Genomic DNA, 21,930 nt, shown 5'->3' on the forward strand with positions numbered 1-21,930 from the left:
TTGAAGGATGGAGATAGGCAGTTAAACTGGTATATAAATGCTACAGATGTGCTGCATGTATTCACTCTAAAGCAGGATTCAAATCTTTGCACCCTTGAACAGTGCATGGTGTTGGCAAGAATGGATGAAGTTAGAGTTTACCGCATCTTCAAGACCCATAATCTGGAAACGTAAAAACTATAAGTAACCTTGATGTTCACTAGCCTTATTCCCTGGCCTAAATGCAATACAAAGCTAGGTATGCTTGAAATTATTGCCTTGATTGAAGCATGCCTACTGGATTTAAGCCCTTCTAACTATATGTATTCTATGCAAAATCCTTTCTCAGAAATTACACATTCTAGAAGGTTCCTTTAAATGAACAGAAGAAACCAGGAGGACACAGCATATGGCTGGAAATGGAAGTGAAGGACAAACAGCAGACATGTCTTTACATAACTTTCATCTGGTATAACAGCTGTGCTTCTTGGAGAAGACGGATCTAGCCAAAGTGATATATGCCTCAATCACTTCCTGTTTAGATTACCATTTTAGACAATTTTAGGACTGTGTGATTCAAGACTTTTAGCAGCTTTTGAAAAATATTTGGAAGGTACAGCCAGCTTGTTTTTTGGTGTGTGTGTTATGCAGACCACTTGGAAATGTATTTGGCATTGCCTGGGTTGATGTCCATGATCTGAACTTCCAAAGTTATGATTTGAATTAAACAAACATTTGGAAGTACTTATAATTTGTAAAAGAAAAATATATGAAGTTATCTATAAAATGCACTGAAAATAGCAAATCCCAGAAAAAAAAACACTTCCCAGTCACCCTGTCCCTCTCTCACCCTGTCCCCAGTTTACGCAAAAATGTTTGGGCTGTGACCCCAAATCAAAAAGCAAATTTGGTCAAAACTGGTTGATATGCCTTCTAGAGCAAAAATTAGAGAAATCAAACATGTAAGTACGTTCAAGCATTCTTTGAAGCAATCAGTGGACTGGATTGAAAATCCTAATTTTAGACTCATTCATTTTAGTCTCGTTTCACCAAGTTTGGTGATCAAGCATTTGTATATGTATTTCTATAACATAACAGAGTCAAACCACTTTAAACTGTAGTACAGATATTAAACAGCTTATGTGTCGGTTATTTATCTACTCATTTCAACATGCTATAAAGCCCAGAGTATTATGCAGTCATTGTTTTGGAAATACTTCATTTATATGAACCTTAACATAACTTATGGTCTTCTATAGCATATAGAGAGGAGGAGGACTAAGATACGACTACTCCACTGGAACACTGGCAAATCGGATGGCTATGACACATTTTAATAAACACCTGTGTTAGCCATTTCATATGCAATTCATGCTTAACTGTTTTAATGATATATGCTTAATGTTTGGACGTCCTAGTTTATTGTCTAATTGGTTTATCCCCATTTCAACGTTTAATTCTTTCACTATACGTTTATTGCTATTATTGTGTATTATTTTGTATTATTCCTGATGATGTTTGTTACTTTGTAAGGCATAGAATGTTTGCCTGTTTTTTGTGTAAACTGCCCCAAGTCCCTTTTGGGAGAGAGATGCAGTCTAGAAATAAAGTTTTATTATTATTCTAGAATGAACCACTGTCAAATGTAGCCAGACTTCTGAAAAAATAAATAATCAGGATCATTATCCCTGACCTTACTGAGATCAATGTTGCCTATAGGATAATATGTAAATCTGGCATGCAGTTAATGGAATGTGCAGGTACATTTTGTTTTGGAAAATAACATTCATAACCTTTTGGAGAACATCATTTGGAGATCATAATTTTTAGAAAAGCATGATCTTTCAGAGAAGACCCAAAAACCCTTTGGAGTAGAATCTTCTCGTGTGATATACAACCAGATATAATTATGCAAGGTAATGGTTTCAGTTGTTAAACTGAATAACCTGTTATATCTGATCTGTTAGTAAAACAGAGATTTTGCCAGTGCATAAAAAGAGTAGAGCTTTAGAAGTGTTTTTCAGTGCCCAAAATATATATACTCTCCCATAAAACAAATTGTTTTATATCATGCACTCAAGGGACAAAAATGAAGTAGACTTTGATAAAAATAACATATTTGGCTTACTCACAACCTTCATGTGTTCAGCATACAAGGGTATAAAAAACCGTATCAGGCCAGTTTCAGATATGTTTGAGGTAACTAAATGTGCCATCTGGCCAGGACATCTCTCTTATAGCAAAACAGCTATCAACAGGTTACATCATCAAAAGGAGAGAGAGAGAGAGAGAGAGAAAGAGCGAGAATGTGGTTTGCATTCCCTTTCATAACTTCTCAGGAACCATAGAGTAAATGAAGCTGCATACCACAACATACAGTAAGCAAAGGATTGTAGACTAGACAAGGCCTGAAGAAGGTTGTCATTTCCAGAAAATTAACCTTTTGCCTGCATACGTTTAATTTTGATATTCTCTTTCTCTCTGCAGTGACTAAACCCCCTGCTCAGGGCCTATTACAAAGATGCTAAAAGTAGCCATTCATGTATGAAGGAGAGCTAACATCACAATAGCATGTGATATGTCCCTATAGCCACATGTGGATTGACTACTTTAACCACGGAATATTCCAGAGATTTACAGCAGATGATCTTTGCTTTTGGCAAAGGGGACATAACCAGAGGCTTCTGCGATCTCCCCATCTCTCCTCCATTTATTTATTTATTTATTTGATGCACTTATTAACCGCCATTCTCAGCCCATAAGGGCGACTCATGGCGGTGTACAGTACACATAAAAGACAATTACAAAAGCCATTTTCAACAACATATAAACAATACAACAAATTACAATCTACACTAAAAATCCGCTTCGTCTCTTAGTAGAATCATAGCCAGTCTCATATTCCTTGTTCCATTCCAGATTTCCATTACCGTATTGTTTGTTGTTTAGCACTTAATTAAATGCCCTCTCGAACAGCCATGTCTTAAGGCTTTTTCGAAAGGACATGAGGGAGGGCGCCTGTCTGATGTGAGCAGGGAGAGTGTTCCACAGCCGGGGGGCCACCACCGAGAAGGCCCTCTCCCTCGTCCCCGCCAGCCGTGCCTGTGATGCAGGCGGGATCGAGAGAAGGGCCTCCCCAGACGATCTCAAGGTCCTCGTGGGCTCATAGGCCAAGATGCGGTCGGAAAGGTATTTTGGGCCGGAACCGTTTAGGGCTTTGTAGGCCAAAACCAGCACCTTGAATTGGGTCCGGAAGCAAATCGGCAGCCAGTGGAGCTGGGACAACAAGGGCGTTGTGTGCTCCCTGCCACCCGCTCCAGTTAGTAACATGGCTGCCGCGCGCTGAACCAGCTGGAGCTTCCGGGCCGTCTTCAAGGGCAGCCCCACGTAGAGAGCGTTGCAGTAATCCAGGCGGGATTCATGCATGGTGGGGGTGAGGTCTTCAGTGGAACTATGGTAGAGCTAGGAAAGGCAAATGGCTCAGCATTGTGGAACTTCCACGTGTTACTATTACAGAATGCTGTGCCATGCAAGACTGCAGCCAGTATGTAAATAAATTAAGTTAGGACACCGATTTCCAAGGTGCACCGGGAAGAACTGATATTAGATCCTAGGGAAACTGTGCCAAAAGGACACTTGTGGCTCACACATAATTAACACATGAAAGCATGCAATATTATCATGTCTGTCTGTACATATACATTAAGAAGATTGCATTTGAACAAGTTTTATGTCAACAATCATTAGTTTAATGTGTCATATCGACAAGGCTTTTTAAGGTTAATTTTTCAAAACAAACTACCTACTGACAGGACAGTGGTCCACTCTGCAGGTTTGTACTGGTTTTAAAGAAATTATGCTTGGGCACTGCCATTCTTTGTGCTTTTCCCAATGATTAAGAGCGAATGTCTCCTGACGTCTTATATTTTTTTAAAGGCAAATATAAGGTCTAGGCAGCTCCAGTGATCATGATTAAACAGGTTTAATGATACCCAGATGTTGACATAGCTGAAGACAAATACTTACAACTCAACCATATCACTGCATTAGTGCATTTCATTGAAGCTTACTAGAGAATTGCCTTCATCGACAGCAATTAGGCACTATGTAAAACGTACCAACAACATAACCAAATGTCAACATTGCTGAAACATTCTATCCCAGTTTACAAAACCTGCAACCCTTGTTTATATGTTCTTAGTTTGCATTCTATAAAGGGAGGAAGGTATAGGGTCTTCTAGGACATCATAACAAATGGAAGAATCCATTTTAATTTTATTTGAACTGTGACCACAAGTAATTTTGTAACTGAACTGTAGAAACTGTTTCCAAATTGACTCCTGTTCTAGCATTATCATCTCTATTCCTCACAGTTGGTGAAGCCGGCTGAGTGTCAACAACATGACCTGACTGGGAACGCAAAAATGGAAATCATCGATTTGAGATAAAAAAAACCCAAAACAGAAACAGGAACATATACACTACAGATTAACCTCTCGTAATCTGCAATCAGTTGTGTTTTGCTCCTGATGTACTTTAGAAAAATGAGAAAGAGAATTCAGCACAACCGTGGTTACAAGTATATATTTTTCAACCTTCTTTCTTGTGAATTGTGTGTTTCCATAAAAATCTGTCTAGACAAACAGGGATCAGTGTTAGGCATAAAAGTCGCATGCCATCCTATCGTTGATATTCACAACAATACATACAAATCTCTGTTTACAAGTGAATAAGCTATAAGGGCTATCTCCTGCAAGACCACTCCTCAAATTTCAAAAAAGCCTGAACCCTCTCTCTGTATCTTGCACCACCAGTGGGTCACAGAGGAAGGTCCTGTCAACAGATATCAACTTTCAGGCAGGCATATATAAGAAAATGAGCTACTTCTGATACCTATGTCCCCAGCGTTCTAGATCTTTAAATGTTACAGTGGGGGGAGAAGTATTTAGTCAGATACCAATTGTACATGTTCTCCCACTTAAAAAGACGAGAAAGGCCTGTAATTGATATCATAGGTAGACCTCAATTATGAGAGACAACATGAGAAAACACATCCAGAAAATCACATTGTCTGATTTTTAACAAATTTATTTGCAAATTCTTTACATCACAGAAACCTCTGAGTTCATAAATCTATCTATCTATTTTTCTACATCTTAAACAAGAGTAATGCATCAGGAGCAGAGAACTTGGAGACACCAAGAAAATGTTGATGCCTGTGACCACCAAAATGGGTAACCAAAATATAGGCTAACATAGAAATGCCCATAGGTTAGCATATTTGCATAATAGTTAACTTGTTAATGATGAATATACACAGTTCGAAAGAGGTGCTCGAATATTACCATCAATTATCCTGATGCTTGCCATCATTCTTACGAATAACCTATTGAACCTAGACAATAAAAGGTTTTATAATTTATTAATGCAAGTACATATCACCATGAATATTGTTTTTTAAATGTTGTAAACCGCAATGAGTCGCCGATTTAGGCTGAGATATTAGCGGTATACAAGTGCATTAATAAATAAATTAATAAATAAATAACTTCTGCTGTTGACTTATTTATAAGAGCACTTATTTTTACCACCAATTCTGTGTACTGTAATCTTGGACACCTTTCCAGAAGAGCAAAGTAATATGGTATACCATTTTTACTAGTCAATCATAATTTGCTCAAATAGAAAGCTTGCCCATCAAAATGTCCAGCAATCAGACTTTGCCTGGTACACCTCTATACTTCAAGTGAGAAATAGCTGCTCCCTTTTTAAAAATAGAAACCATTCTGGATAATGTATTGTCGAAGACTTTCATGGCCGGAATCACTGGGTTGTTGTAGGTTTTTTCAGGCTATATGGCCATGTTCTAGAGGCATTCTCTCCTGACATTTTGTCTGCATCTATGGCAAGCATCCTCAGAGGTAGTGAGGTCTGTTGGAACTAGGAAAATGGGGTTTTCCTAGTTCCAAGAGACCTCACTACCTCTGAGAATGCTTGCCATAGATGCAGGCGAAACGTCAGGAGAGATGGCCATATAACCCGAAAAAACCTACAACAACCCATTATGGATAATATGTACAGTTCTTTTACATCTTTCTCTTCCTTTCTCTCAGGGCAGGTGCACTGCGCTAACCCTATGGATATGTGCTCCAGTTACTAACTGTGAAGAGAATACCATGTAGTTCTTCCACAGAGCAATCCAGCAACTCCATATTTATGGAATCTGTATGTACATGCCATGCTTCCACTGAAGAAGACTTGAATATCTGGGAATGTGGGCACTGGATCCTCCTTATGGGTTTCTATTCCTCTTGGGTTTCTATTCTGGGAATGGTAGGATCCATGGTAAGTATTCTTGGCACTGTAAACATTCAGCCAAGGACCAGCACTGGAAGACTTCTTTAGCTCCCACTCCCACACACAAGAATCATGCAGGGATCAACTGTAGCATTTAGAAATGTGACTACTCAAAATTACACAACCAAAACCCACATGAAGAAAGCTTTTCAGAATATAATGAAAACACACAGAGGCATGGTGACCCTGCCAGTGCAAGTAAAAGCTGCATGATTCAGTCCAAACTCATTTCTTAACCATCTGGGGCCTTCTTCTATATTACCGTATTTAGAAAAATCCAATTCATGGAGCAATGCTGAGAAAAAGGTTTTTTTTTCCCCTGTTTGACTGTCTCCAATATGTTTTTAAAAAAAACATTGCACGCCTCTTTTCTTATAGTTTGAAGCATCTCAAAATGCAAAGCTGTTCCATAAGGACTTCTTCACCCCAGCAGCTAACATTTGAATCAAGACAAATCTTAGAAATTAACATAAACAGACATAGTTTATAAAGACAAAAATAGCTTTACTAACCCTTTTGTAAACATACAACACTCAACAAGGGCCAGAACAGTGAGAGCCATTACTCACAGCTCTGTGCACCAGGCCAGTTCACTTGCTATGCAACCTTAATCAGTTTTCTGGGACATGCAAATAGAAAAGAGGAGGAGAAGAGGGTTTTAAAAAGGCAAAGCTAGGATAACAAACTTCCAACTTTGCAACATGAAAAACTACAGTCTATTTTTTGCTTGCTGTTATTTCAACATGTCCTATCATTTTTTGCTTGTTATTATTTGAAATTCCCACTTATGGATTTACACAGAACGTAGGGATCCAGAGTCTAGGCAGTATTTCTTTGTTAAATTTACATTTTGCTCAGGTGGCATTCAAAGAAGTCAACAGTAGTAAACTAGTTTGTGTGTCAGAAGCAACTTGAGAAACTGCAAGTCACTTCTGGTGTGAGCGAATTGGCCGTCTGCAAAAACAGTGACCAGGGGACGCCCGGATGTTTTACCATCCTGTGGGAGGAGCTCACCACGTCTTGCTGATTCGAACCACCGACTTTCAAGTCAGCAGTTCAGCCAGCATAAGGGTTCAACCCATTGTGCCACTGCAGCTCCTTAGTAAACTAGCCTATGAATAAAATATTTAAATACAGATTAAAAGCATAATTTTTAATAGTAATATATATATATATATATATATATATATATATATATATATATATATATATATAGACTGCCTTCACCATAAACCCAATTAAACCCTGCCTAAATAAAAAGTTCTTTGCCTGTTGGCATAAGGGCAAAATTAAGAGAACATCAACTTGACCTCTTTTGGCAGGGAGCTGCACAACATAGAAGTGGTCATTTCTTGTGTCTCCTTCCTTCAAATGTGCTCTTTGGATGGAATGATAGTGAAAGCCCTTTCCTGACAAGTGATACTGATAATGAGAAGAAAGCTTCAGTTGGAATTAATGTGAAACAGTTAGCTTCTCCATCTCTCCTTCATCCCTTATTGCCCTAGCCATGTCCAACCCTTCTCCATGTAGCAAATTACAATAGAAGACTTGTACATGTTAAAAATTGCTTTCTGTTAACTTGACAGACTACACATATCAAGGATCTGGGGTCTCTGCTGAGGTATATTGATGGGAGGGCAAAATGAGGGCATTGCCACTCCCCAAATAAGAATTTGACTCCCACAAATGAAATATCTAGCATTGAAAATCTTTCACACCTACAACCCTTATATTTGCTGTACTTGCATTCCTTCAGTAACTTTGCCTGCCACTCCTCTGTGGATGCTTAAGCTGTCTAAATCCTCAAGTGAAGCTTTAAGTTATTGCAATACTAGAAATTCAGAGTCTGAAGGAAAATTTCATTGAGAGGCTCCTGGATTCTTATAGAGGGCCCATGTCCTTAATTTACCTTCCCCTCCATGGGGAATCAGAGGCATGGGGGGGGGGGGAGAGAGACTTCTAGTCACACCAAGCAATCACTTTAAATTCTGGCATCTTTTAGCTTTTTTTTGGGGGGGGGGGGGGGTTAACAATTTTATATTTTTCTATTTTAAATGATTTCATATTGTTTTAAATTACATGGCAGGTAATTTATTTTTTTTCAAAAACTTCTTTATTGTCAGTATTTTGGTTCTATCTTGCTTTAACCTTGACATAAGCCACCTTGAGTCCTTTGGTGGGAACTAAGTGGGTCGTCAATCAAACAAATAATAAACTTTGCAGAACATGATGCTACCATATACTTGTTTCCTTCAGGAAAGAAATGTGGAACAATCATAGCAAATTTCAAAGAGTTGTCAGTAGAAATTGAAAAAAGCAAGATACTGAATGTATTTTTTCTTTTTTTTATTAAAAAGGATTTTTGCTGTTTTAATGTGTAGTTTTAATATATTGTATATTAATTGAATTGTTAAATAATCCTCATAATAAGCAGAAAGAGAAGTGTTTTGTGAATCATAACCACCCATTTATATAACTGCCATTTATATAAAAGCACTATGAATTACATACTCAAGTACAAGCCTAGTTTTTCAGCTCCTTTTTTAGGTTGAAAAAGCCACCCCACCCCCTTTCATTCAGCCCCATATCATTCTGTCAGGACCCTCGCCTTTCCGCACAGCTATCCAGCTTGCCTTCCTCTCCTCCTCTCTCAGCGCCAGTCTTTCCCACTTTTTCTTATTCATATACACACAGCATTGTGACGGCGCGAGTGGCGCCACCTATGTATAGAACTGTTACTTGTAAAACTTAAACTGTCGTATTATGCTTAATCCTGCCCCTTTTACCATGTTTATGTACAGTTGTATGGGTTGGTTGCTTGTAGCTGTCAATCAGTACTGTTTGGCTCCACCTCTTCCTGAAGAGGGGAGAACTTCCTTTCTCTTCATTCTGCCATGAGAGGTCCTGCCATATGGGCTTGAGTAAGAGACCTGACTCTAAAGGACCCTGATTTAAGTTACCTCTTAGCACCAGTTATGAGGTTTTTTACCCTGGGGACTCATGCTTTATGTCCAGATCATCCTGGATAACATTGAGGAGACCCCAGCGCCTTCACACCAGTTCTTTTGACAACAGAGGAAGATCTTGAATCTTCAAAAATAGGCCATCTGAACTGGGGTTGTGGTTTGCTCCGGCATTCACAGCCATTGAGGAAAGAGGAAACTTGGTGAGGCTTCTCAGCTTCAAACCCCTTGGACCCAGGACTAATTGAGACTGTAAAGTATGTTTTCCTTCACCCTCTAAAGTTTTCCAGCTTATTGCTTTAAAGAAATGACTTTGTATTCAATAAAACTCATTTTGAGCATTTTACAGTGTTTTGGGTTTTTGGGAGTTCCAGTTTCCTATAGGAGGGCAAGAAACAATCCCCTGGGGGATTTATTGAGGATAATAGCCCCCAGGCGCGACGGCACAGCATTTCCCCCCAAAATGTATAGTTAAAATCAACTATGGTGATTATTGAAAGGATACATAAGCACATTTACATTGAAAGAGGTTAGAATAATGATTTAATCAGAGTTGGACAGTCTTATCTTAAGTTACAGTTTTATGTAAATATTCAAAAACATTTAACCTACTGATGCCTCAACTAATGTAATTTTATTGGTATCTATTTTTATTTTGAAATGTACCAATAGCTGCTGCATTTCCCACCCTAGGCTTATACTCGAGTCAATATGTTTCTCCTGTAAATGCAAACTGCACACAAAGAAACAGCCACAATTCTAGATATTATCCTTCTCCTTGGCTTATATTTGGGTCGGCTTATACTTGAGTATCTACGGTACATTTGTTGTATTGCAAAAGTGTTCTTCCAAAGCATCCTGTGTGTACATGTGGAAAAGAAGATGAGTTTTCCTCCTAGTCTACAATTAAACCACAACTAATAGCCATCAAACATCCAGAAACTCACAATACATGGAAAAGGAGAACTTTCTGGAGATATCTACTGCATTCCTTCAAATGCATAACGCACACAAAGAAACAGCCACAATTCTAGATATTATCCTTCTCTGATCTCAGTGGCATATTAATATTTCCACTCCTAAACACAAATGGATGTTTTCTTCCAATTCCTGCTTCTGACACTTGAACTTTAACTTCTTGAATATAAATTACATAATGCTCAGAAATTGGGTGTCTCTTTCCGAGGACAAGCCGATTCACATTAAAATACTCAGACACTACTATCCACCTTTCACTTAACTTGAAGACTTCATTTTAATTCTCAGCTACCAGTGTGTTTGGTTCTATCATTAAAACACACACACAAGGTTGTTTTTGGCACTTTCATATTTTTTCCCCTTCTGCTTTTGATGAACTTTATGTGCCTGTTCATTTGCACAAGAGAAGAAGAGATGCAAATGTTACATGGTCTAGTAGTTTTATGACAAAAGAAGATCTGCATCTTATCTCAAGAGTTCAACCATGGGAAAGTGGAACATTTGCCAGTAGATGCTAAATCACACTGACACAAGTGCATGTACATCTCAATACAGAGTCTTGACAGCAAAGATTCCACTACTACAAAATGAAGTAAAGTGTGGACTGCATATCATACCGTTTTGTCTCATAATTCAGCATAATATACTGTAAATCTCAAGTTTTAAACAGGATACATCTTAAGGTGCAAAAAGGCCACTTAAATCTTTTAGCACCCTCTCCTGAGATACCTACTAAACATGAAGTAGTTGAAGGAAGCAATGCCATAATAAAATAAAAACACAAAATTATCACAAATGTTCCAGCTTCTTTCCCTTCTACTAGAATTATGAGACTTTAAGGACAACAAAGCTGAACATAGCTTTGAATAAACTGGTAGCTATTTAATTGTATATGAAAGTAATTTGCAGTAAACACTTCTCTTTGATATGGAGGCTTCCATCTAAAGACCTTCTGTTTTAAAGTAACAGAATATCATATTCAAAATTCATGGCTATGGGCACTTCTGTACAACAGATTAATTTCAAGCAGCCACTTCAGTCAAGAACTGACAATAAATTCATCATTTCTGGATTCTTAAATTTTTCTGAGAAGACTGGTAATTTTGGCAAAAGAAGGCCATAAGAATATACTCCTTACAGGAACTATATAACATTGAAGAACATCTAGATATACAAGCCTAAATTAGCAGGCCTAACATGTGGAAAGATTGTCTAAAACAGCACCAGGCAAAACAAGTTGGTACACATGTACATGAAACATGTTTGAAAGGCAACCATCAGAGTACTTTTAAAGCTAAAGAATCTAAACCTTTAACTGACATTAACGTGTTCTCTTTCCCAAAAGTAGGTATCAGACCCATACCCTTCAGGATTCTAGGGAGTCAGTAATTCAGTAGTAAAACAGATGTTTTCAATTTCAAACAGAATCTGAGTCTGAAGAGTAGCAAACTCAGCACTGCAGCTAGGTTAACCCAGAGCTTGAAAGTGTTTCTTTTATTGGAACATTGCTTCTAAATGTCCTCATGTATGCAAGGAAGTGTAGTTGAACCCACAACTTTCCCAGGTTCTCACTTATTCATTACAGTGCTGTTGTATCCTTACAGAGCTAGAAGGGGCCAAATGCGTTCTTTCTCTTTTCAAATGTGTTTTCTTTGCAAAGAATTTCTAGATCTTATGGTGATAATAAGCAAAAACATATACAGAAAATTACTTGGAAACAATAAGATCTGGGTTCTGAAAATGAAAATGCCCTCACTACTCTCTCTATGTAATGTTGTAACCAAGCAAAAAGTAAACTATCCCCAATCCCTTGCCAGCCCTCTCTCTTTTTGGTAATTATATCACTAATTCTATCCTTTTCACTATGCTTACATCTGTCTCTTGCTCAAAAAACTAGGAATCAATTTTCCAGAATTGGAAAACTGCTGAGATGGGCACTGGTCTTCAGAATATAAAGTTAAAGATATCCCCTTGACATTAAGTATAATCACGACTGACTCTGAGGGGTGGTGCTCATCTCCATTTTTAAGCCAAAGAGCCGGTATTGTCCATAGATGCCTCCTAGGTCATGTGGCCGGCATGACTGCATGGAGCACCGTTACCTTCCTGCCAAAGCAGTATCTATTGATCTACTCACATTTGCATGTTTTCGAACTGCTAGGTTGGCAGAAGCTGGAACTCACCCCATTCGCAGATTCAAACCGCCAACCTTCTGATCAGCAAGTTCTGCAGCTTAGCGGTCTAACCCGCACCACCACAGTCCCTAGGAGCCCCCAATGGCGCAGTGGGTTAAACCCATGTGCCGGCAGGACTGAAGACCAACAGGTCACAGGTTCGAATCTGGAGAGAGTGCGGATGTGCTCCCTCTATCAACTCCAGCTCTCTATGTGGGGACACAAGAGAAGCCTTCCACAAGGGTGGTAAAACATCAAAACATCTGGGCGTCCCCTGGGCAACGTCCTTGCAGACTGCCAATTCTCTCACACCAGAAGTGACTTGCAGTTTCTCAAGTCACTCCTGACATGACCAAAAAACAAACGAAAAAACCCCCACAGTCCCTTATCTTCAGAACATACTGCAAGACAAAATTCATGAAGAAATATTTAATAAAGATGAACTCAAGCATCAAGAGTATTTAAGATTCTGCTATTTCCATCAATTTAGAATTACCCCACTGTGATACAATGTCTGTTTCCCCATGTCCATCTTATTTCTTGCAAAGTATTTGATAAGTATATGTACAGGAACACTTTTCATGAGTGTATCAATGTAAAACCTCCCATTTGCTCAGTTTCAAATCAAGCTAGGAACTTAAGAGAGTCCGGTTGCCATGATGTCACACAATAATTCAAGGCTCATACTAAAATGTAGAAATCCACTTTTAAATCTGATCTCAGACACAGAATTTCTTGGAGGATCTTGGGCCAACCACTCAACCTAATCTTATAGGGTTGCTGTGAATATAAAAGTGGGGTGATGAGCTCTGTGTGCTGCCCATTTGTCTTTACAAGAACAGTGAAATAACAATTTCATAGACAAATAATTTTGTATTGAGCAAGCTGGTCTTTAAAACCTAAATAAGTTATGTAACTTGCTCCAAGCATGTTTTCTTTACAAGTAAATTCCATGAGCTCAATTGCACTTAGTCACTACTTAGGACTGCAGACTTAAATATATTCCACAGACTCTGGTTTAGCAAATTCCTTACAGTGTGATGATGACTTCTGAGAAAGAATAAACCAGGAAAGAAGGAAACGGCTTAAAGTGTAGCCATTAAATCAAAGAGTTTGTCCAACCGAAGGCAAAACCTAGAGTAGCAACACAGAAATACATATGTTCTCCAATCAGGCAGTCTTCAAATGAGAAAGATGAATGCTGTATCTAAGCAAAACCATAGCGCTATGTGGTGTTTATTCAAAGTCTGGTATTGGCCTTGGCGTGACTTTCCCACTACTCCAGCTGTTCAGCCTGGCCAGCATTAGCTGTGTGCAAAGCACAACATGTTTGTACAACACTGAAATGACGCAGGAGGTGTTCAGACTAATAACTGTCATCCTTAGCTTTTGTGCACCATAGCCATGGTTGAAGAAACCATATACATAGTATAATGGATCAACATTACTCTGAAATTTTCAGAATTCTTATTCTACGCAGTTACAAACATCCGACTTACAATGTATTGTCGAAGGCTTTCATGGCTGGAATCACTAGGTTCTTGTGGGTTTTTTTCGGGCTATAGGGCCATGTTCTAGAGGCATTTCTCCTGACGTTTCGCCTGCATCTATGGCAAGCATCCTCAGAGGTAGTGAGGTCTGTTGGAATTAGGACAATGGGTTTATATATCTGTGGAATGGCTGGGGTGGGGCAAGGAGCTCTTCCCTGCTGCAGTTAGGTGTGAATGTTTCAGCTGATCACCTTCATTAGCATTTGAAGCCCTGCCTGAGCCTGGGAAAATCTCTTGCTGGGAGGTGTTAATCTGTGCCTGGTTGTTTCCTCTCTGTTGTTTTGCTGTTATAATTTTAGAGTTTTTTAATACTATTAGCCAGATTTTGTTCATTTTCATGGTCCCTTCTTTTCTGTTGAAATTGTCCACATGCTTGTGGATTTCAATGGCTTCTCTGTGTAGTCTGATATGGTGGTTGTTGGTGTGGTCCAGCATTTCTGTGTTCTCAAATAATATGCTGTGTCCAGGCTGGTTCATCAGGTGCTCTGCTATGGCTGACTTCTCTGGTTGAAGTAGTCTGCAGTGCCTTTCATGTTCCTTGATTCGTGTCTGGGCGCTGCGTTTGGTGGTCCCTATGTATCCGACTTACATATGATTTCTAGTTACAAACGGGGTTTGAGAGAACAGAAAGTGAGAGGCAATCTATCCCTTGAAAGGGAAATTCATGCCTGTAAGCATTATCGTAAGGAAACAGGTGTCTCCACTGAAGCTTTATCACCAATCTTTGTTTCCACGACAAGCCAACATTTTCAAAATCCAACTGTTACACAAATAGAAAATGAGATGAAATGAACACAGACAATAAATCAAACATTACAAGGATGGGTTGTCGAAGGCTTTCATGGCTGGAATCACTGGGTTGCTGTGAGTTTTCCGGGCTGTATGGTCATGCTCCAGAAACATTCTCTCCTGATGTTTCACCCACATCTATGGTAGGCATCCTCAGAGGTTGAGGGATCTGTTGGAAATTAGGCAAGTGTGGTTTAAATATCCAGGATGGGAGAAAAATGCCCAGGGTGCCTGCTTGAGGGAGGTGTGAATGTCACAAATGGCCACCCTGATTAGCATTTAATGGCCTTGCAGCTTCAAAGCCTGGCTGGTTGCCGCCTGGGGGAATCCTTTGTTGGGAGGTATTAGGTGACCCTGATTGATTCTTATCTGGAATTCCCCTGCTTTTTGGCTGTTGTTCTTTGCTTACTGTCCTGATTTTAGAGTTTTTAATATACTGGTAGCCAGATTTTGTTCAATTTCATGGTTTCCTCCTTTCTGTTGAAATTGTGCACATGCTTGTAGATTTCACTGGCTTCTCTATGTCTGACATGGTGGTTGCTAGAGTGGTCCAGCATTTCTGTGTTCTCAAAAATATGCTGTGTCCAGCTTGGTTCATCAGGTGCTCTGCTATGGCTTCTATGGCTTCAGCATTAGAAGAAATAGTCTGCAGTGCCTTTCATGTTCCTTAATTCGTATTTGGGCAATGCTGCATTTGGTGGTCCCTATGTAGACTTGTCCACAGCTGCATGGTATAAGATAAGACTCCTCCCTCTTGTCCTTTGCTGAACGTAGCATGTGTTGGATTTCCTTGGTGGGTCTGTAGATCGTTTGTATGTTGTGTTTCTTTTGAGCTTCCCTATGTGGTCAGTGGTTCCCTTGAAGTATCGTAAAAAATACTTTTCCTCTGGGTGGATCTTTGTCTTTACTCTCATGGCTTGTTTTTGGCCTTAGCTCTTCTGATGTCTGTGGTGGAGTATCCATTGGACTGTAGAATCCAGTTTAGGTGGTTCAGATCACCTTGGAGGAGGTAGGATTCGCATATTCATTTTGCACAGTTTGCCAGGGCTTTAATTACAAAAATGTTAACCCTTCCTATGCTATTGAAAACCTTTTTTAAAAAATTGGCTGGCGTGATACTTAAAAAATGTATCTCTTCTGACTTATATACAAATTCAACTTAAGAACAAACCTACAAAACAAGGCAAATAACAAATTGATATCACCTAAATTGACATTGTCCAGTAAAAAAAAGAAAGATACCTTCCAAAGAATTACTAGGATGGCACCTGGAGGAGTTTTGAAAGTTTGATTTCATCCACAAACTAATCCAAGAACTAATGTGGATAACTAAGAAATGGAAAGAGGCAGATCCAATAAAAGAATCGTTTACCATAAACCAGATGCAAAATAAGCCACACTACTGGCTCTAATGACAAATCTCAAAACTCAAGTCTGTTGCATTTCAAGCTTGGCTGCATTTCTATTTCTGAAAAGGGGGGTGGGGGAGACAAGGAAGAGGCTAGGGACATAGAACACCTGCTGATCAGGAATTTAATATCACTCAGCTCCATCTTGCTTGTTCACAGGAACAGTCATCACATGTGTGGCAAGAAAAAAGCCAGAGAAACTCCAAAGGCCCTTGACGATTCATTTCATATTCGCATTTTGTTTTTACATGAAAGCACAATGCGTTTGGAATCCTATAAATTATTTTCTGGTGATTACTGTGTTTCAAATAACAACGCTTAAAAATGTTTTTGAGTTCCCTAGAAACAAGCATTCATTACTGATCCTCGTGATAAGACACAATGTTTGGGAAATTTCACACTTTTCAGGATGAGACAGCCTTATCCCTTTGTTGGTATTTTCTCCTCAGAAGATTTCAGCCTTGTAAAAAAAGTAAAAGCTAGGCCAAATTGCTTCTGATAATAATTTTCAGAATCAGTGTTTAATAAAAAAAAATCTACTGGAAATGCAGTTCTGCTTAATAAAACAGTGGCAGACAGCCCTTTTCCAATGAGAATAGTAAGGATCTGTGAAATTTTTCAATTTAATAAAACAACTGGCTTCTGTGTATTCATTTGTAACTTGCTTCATTATATATAATTTTGACTAGGTGTCAATGAGAAAAACTGGGAAGGAAGGCAAAGGCCCTCTGAAGAAATCTTGCCAAGAAAACTCATAGTGTTGCCTTATCTTAACCCTTTGAGTCCCTGTTGTTAGTATTCTAGGAGACTCTGTATTATCTGACATTTTCATTTATCCGATATTCCGCCGGCCCATTTATGTCAGATAAGCAAGACTCTACTGTATATAACATCGGTCAGATATTATGGTGATGAGTTCCCACACATGATTTGGGGTGGTGGTGGCACAATGGGTTAAACCCTTGTACTGCTAAACTGCTGACCTGAAGGTTGGCAGTTTGAATCTGTGGATGTGTTCCTGCTGTTAGCCCTAGGTCTTGCCAACCTAGCAGTTCAAAAACATATAAATGTGAATAGCGGGAAGGCAAAAAGATGCTCCATGCAGTCATGGCGGCTACACAACCAGGATGTGTCTACAGACAACGTAGGCTTCTTGGCTTGGAAATGAGCACCGCCTCCAGAGCTGGAAATGAAAGGAGAAGCCCTTGCCTTTGTCTCTGTATTTGTGTTTCATTGTATTTCATTGTAACAAGACACTGAATGGTTGCCTGTGTCTGTTTATATGCTGTAATCATCTCTGAGACCCCATGGAGAGAAAAGCAGAATATAAATAAAGTGCTATTATTATTATTATTATTATTATTAACCAAAATCAAACCCTAAATAAAAATGGTTTATGATTTTTTAAATAAAGATTTTATTAGTTAAGAACAAAACAAATACAGCTATCCATTGCAATAGAAGCATGGATATAATATACAAATGGTACACTGGGAGATGATGTAGGAAGAGTTTGAAATTTGCTTTGTGTTATGATCTTAAGGAGTGTTTTTATATAAAATGATGTATAATTGATACATGACACTAGAGAAACTCCCTAAGGGAATGTCAAATATATGTTGGAAATTGTGAACCAATAAAAATACTAAAAAAAAAAATAGTTTGATACAGGAAGTATTAAAAATTAATACTCAATTAAACCTGAATGCCTTTAGGGATTAATGGATGATCGCATAGAAAGGACTCATATCAGAATACTGTAACATATGACAACAGCATACTCAGGAATGACAGAATGAGTTATTGCCTACTAAAGACGATTGGCTGTTGGAATTATAAGATTTAGTGGAAATTGATAAATATGACTGGTATTACTACTTTCATCTCTCAGCCACCAGAGGTTGTTCTGTTCTAACATATACTTTGTGTACAAAAACAAACTATAATGAAGATTTTTTCCATTCCTCTATGTTTAGTCAATATCCTGTAAGCACTACACATGCTCAATTTGTGTCTCTTGTGTTCTTCCAAATCTTTCTGTTGCTACCAATCTTTATAATACACTTCCCGCTTTTCTTCACACACAAACCCCACATCTGCATTCTTCAAGGTTACCTTTGGCATTTAAAGAGACATTTAAAATATATTAGCTAAATATTACTAATTTCCCATTTATCTTATGTTTCCCTTTTAAAAACATTTTAATTATAGTTATGCTTTTGAAAACAAGGGAAATGGATTGTGTCTTTCAGAACAAAAGTCATGTCCCATAGATTACGGACTACAGTAATAATATTGAAGCCTAATTTGCTGAAGCAGTAAATGCATTAACCGAAGGAACACTGTAAGTAGGCATTTGTTTCCATTAGCCACTCAGAAAACAGACTGCCAAGAAAAATAGAGACTTTGGGAACAACCTTGGGATTTCTATTCTTGAGGCTGATGGAAACCAGAAACCTTTGCAGAGTTGAAACTAATTCTCTGGGAAATGTGGTTGCTTTTTCACAATGCTTGAGCACCACCCAGTAGCCAGCACTTGAAACAGCATTCGTTGTAAACTCGTCATGGGTAAAAAAAAATCCATACAATGGGAATATAAAACGGAAGAAGAATTAATGAATCAAATATTTATAAAATAAAAGTGAATACTTTTGACATATTTAAATCTCAGTTTTAAAAAGAAGCCTTGATCCTATCAATCCACATAACATCACCATCTTGCAACAGCTGGTGCTAAAATAGTCAGCTCTACAATGGTATGTTCCTACTTAAGAGTCTGAGCAGCCTACCAGATGTATTTGACTTACAAACCCTATCTTCCCAGCCAACATGGTCAAATGAAGCTCTGTCCAACACATCTGGAAGGCACCAAGTTTAACAGAGTGGAGGTAAAGGAAAGAGAGAGATATAAATGCAGTACACTACCAGCAATGCGCAAGAAGGTTAATTTTTCACTGTGCAAGAAGAAGATATACTGTTGATGGAACTATGGCCCATCTGCTGCTGTTGTTACAATATCCAAGACATCACTTGGATTCATTCATAATGAACAAAATACAAGGGGATGAATTAGGAAGACAAATTACTTACAAACCATAATCAATGCATCATCTTCTAGAAGGGCTTCTGGGGTTGATAATTCTTTAAGGCTGATGTGCACTGAAGGAACTACTAGTATTTAACTTGTGTGATTGTGTGTATAAGTTACCTACTGAACTTAAGACGATCCCATGAATTTAATAGGGTGTTCTTAGACAAGGAATGCTCAAAGGTGGTCCTACTATATTAATAATAATATCTCCCCTATCTCTCAAGGGGTATCAGGGCGGATTCCAGCATATACAAACACAAAGGCAAACATTCAATGCCTGGGGAAAAAAACCAAACACAGATAAAAGTAAAGGCTTCCATTTGCAGCTAGTTTGTTCTTTGAAATGTAGCCTACAGCAACTGGTAGCTTAATTCATTGGAGCAGTCAGAAGTTTATTACAAAGTAATACACCAATTGCAGACATTTATCCCATATATGGCTGCAATTCTGAAAACATACTGCACTGGAAACAGGTGCATTTTCTCACTGTGAATTCCAAGTCCCTCTATAAACAGGTGTATTTAACACGATGGTTTTGTCCAATTTTCATTTTGTCCAATTTTCATTTTGTCAATTTTCATTTGCAAAGGAGATTATTATCAGTTATCTAATTTAAAAAGGTTTATATTTTTGTATGCAAGCAATCAAATACAAGATTGTGTAGGGACCTAGCACATGAACTGTGCATCCACACACATATCACAAAGGCTATCATATAACTTCACTACATACAGATGGTATGTGACTGGGACGCTGTTACTCAGTGTGGTGGCTCCTAGATCAGTGCCAGTACCTAAACCATTAGCTGTTGATCCCTTGAGAACTTCCAGTAAAGTAACAGCTGTAGTGAGAGGGCACAACTGTGATGCTGGTTACTGATGGATGGGCAGGAGGAACCCTACTAGTCCCTCATATTATAAGTAACAATGATATGGGACCAAATGTATGTTATACATTGCATGATCAATTCAGACATTTCACAACAAATGTGCATTATCATCATTCCATTAAATTTGTTGGTCCCATTTTTATATTGTTCCCATGACATCATTCCTTGTTGCTGGAGTGTATATGCATATTTCACACTGCTCAGAAAATGCTGCTTTATTGATAGTTTAAAAGCCAAATAAATAAATTTTAAAAATACAGTTTAGAAGAGAGTAAAAAATAAGCACACCAAAGAATAAGTGAAAATATCCCTTTTCCAACTGTGCTTGGGCAGATCCCTCTGTAGAGTATAGCTAATTTCCAAGTATGCGTGTTTTCACTCCAATTGTCATACTGACAAATGACTCTTGTTAATCGATAAAAGGTCTGGTGTGGTACTTGACTGCTGCATCTTAAGTCCCGACTTTTGGCATGTGAACATGTAAAAGATACAACCTAACAGTGCATAGTTTCAAATACTTTTCATATTAAGTAAGGCAATTCAATGTCTTTGGGAACAGAATCATAAATTGAATGAAATCACTACTTGTATTAGTTTTAACAGAATTGTTAACACTTACAACAGGAGAAATAAGGATATCTGGAATGCATATATGTTATTTATTTTGAATTACTTCTGTATTCTTTAAAGCATAAATTCATTTTTTTTAAAGATGTACACTGAAACACACGTGTTCTGAAATAGAACAATCTATACAATAAAACTGTTAAAACTTTTTTTCTAATTTCTCTCCAGCTCAGGACATACCAGAAACAGAAACCAGTTTTCAAACTATGATTTGGTGTAATTTTGACATGATAAACTGTAACTACAGCTGTTGCTCTGCTTACAGAAACTGCTATATCATAAGAAGAGAAAACAAAAGTAGATAAGTAGCTATAAACTATGGTTAAGCTGAATATGTCAGATGAAACCTCAAAGTTGTAGTTGGCGGTTATGTCTGACTAAGCTTTCCAAGTTAAGAAATGACTATTGCGCGTACTGCCAGTTGTATCTGGATATCAGTTCTATATAATTCTATACTAAATTTCATAAAGCAAATGAATAGGAGTATAGTAGAGTCTCGCTTATCCAACATAAACGGGTCAGCAGAACATTGGATAAGGAAAAATGTTGGATAATAAAGAGGGATTAAGGAAAAGCCTAATAAATGTTATGGTTTTACAAATTAAGCACCAAAACATAGTGTTTTACAACAAATCAACAGAAAAAGAAGTTCAATACACTGTAACATTATGTAGTAATTACTGTATTTATGAATTTAGCACCAAAACAGACAAGGGTTGTTTCTTTCTTCCACAAGTAAATATACACTCGACTTCCCTCACCTGTGTATCTGGGCAGGAGGCAGACTGTTTTGGACAATACAGAATGCTTGATAAGTGAAGGTTAGATAAGCAAGACTCTACTGTAATTCAAAATTAAAAGCTTCCTGATAAATACTGCAGAAGTCTTGCAAAAACACTCACCCATCATTGGAGCATGTCAAGAACTCCTCCTTTATTTTGGGATGCCAGCAACCTGAATTGAGCATTGCTGTGTGTCCCTAAGAAAAAGAACAGATTCATAAGACTTTATTACACCTTTCTTACTGATAAGTAGAAAGCAAAAAAGTAACTTGTTCCAGATTAATGTATTGTCGAAGGCTTTCATGGCTGGAATCACTAGGTTCTTGTGGGTTTTTTCGGGCT

At 38.2% G+C, this 21,930-nt stretch overlaps 1 protein-coding gene across 1 annotated transcript in view; it reads right to left on the minus strand.

Annotated features, from left to right (window-relative positions):
* The window catches only part of WDR70 (WD repeat domain 70), a 130,287-nt gene that overhangs the window by 70,864 nt on the left and 37,493 nt on the right, over window positions 1–21,930 (minus strand). The window contains exon 9 of the mRNA XM_060761407.2: window positions 21,709–21,785. Within this exon, the coding sequence (XP_060617390.2) occupies window positions 21,709–21,785 (77 nt within the window). The remainder of the gene's footprint in view (window positions 1–21,708; window positions 21,786–21,930) is intronic.

The sequence above is a fragment of the Anolis sagrei genome, chromosome 2, assembly GCF_037176765.1.
Source record: "Anolis sagrei isolate rAnoSag1 chromosome 2, rAnoSag1.mat, whole genome shotgun sequence".
NCBI classification, from domain to species: Eukaryota; Metazoa; Chordata; class Lepidosauria; order Squamata; family Dactyloidae; genus Anolis; species Anolis sagrei.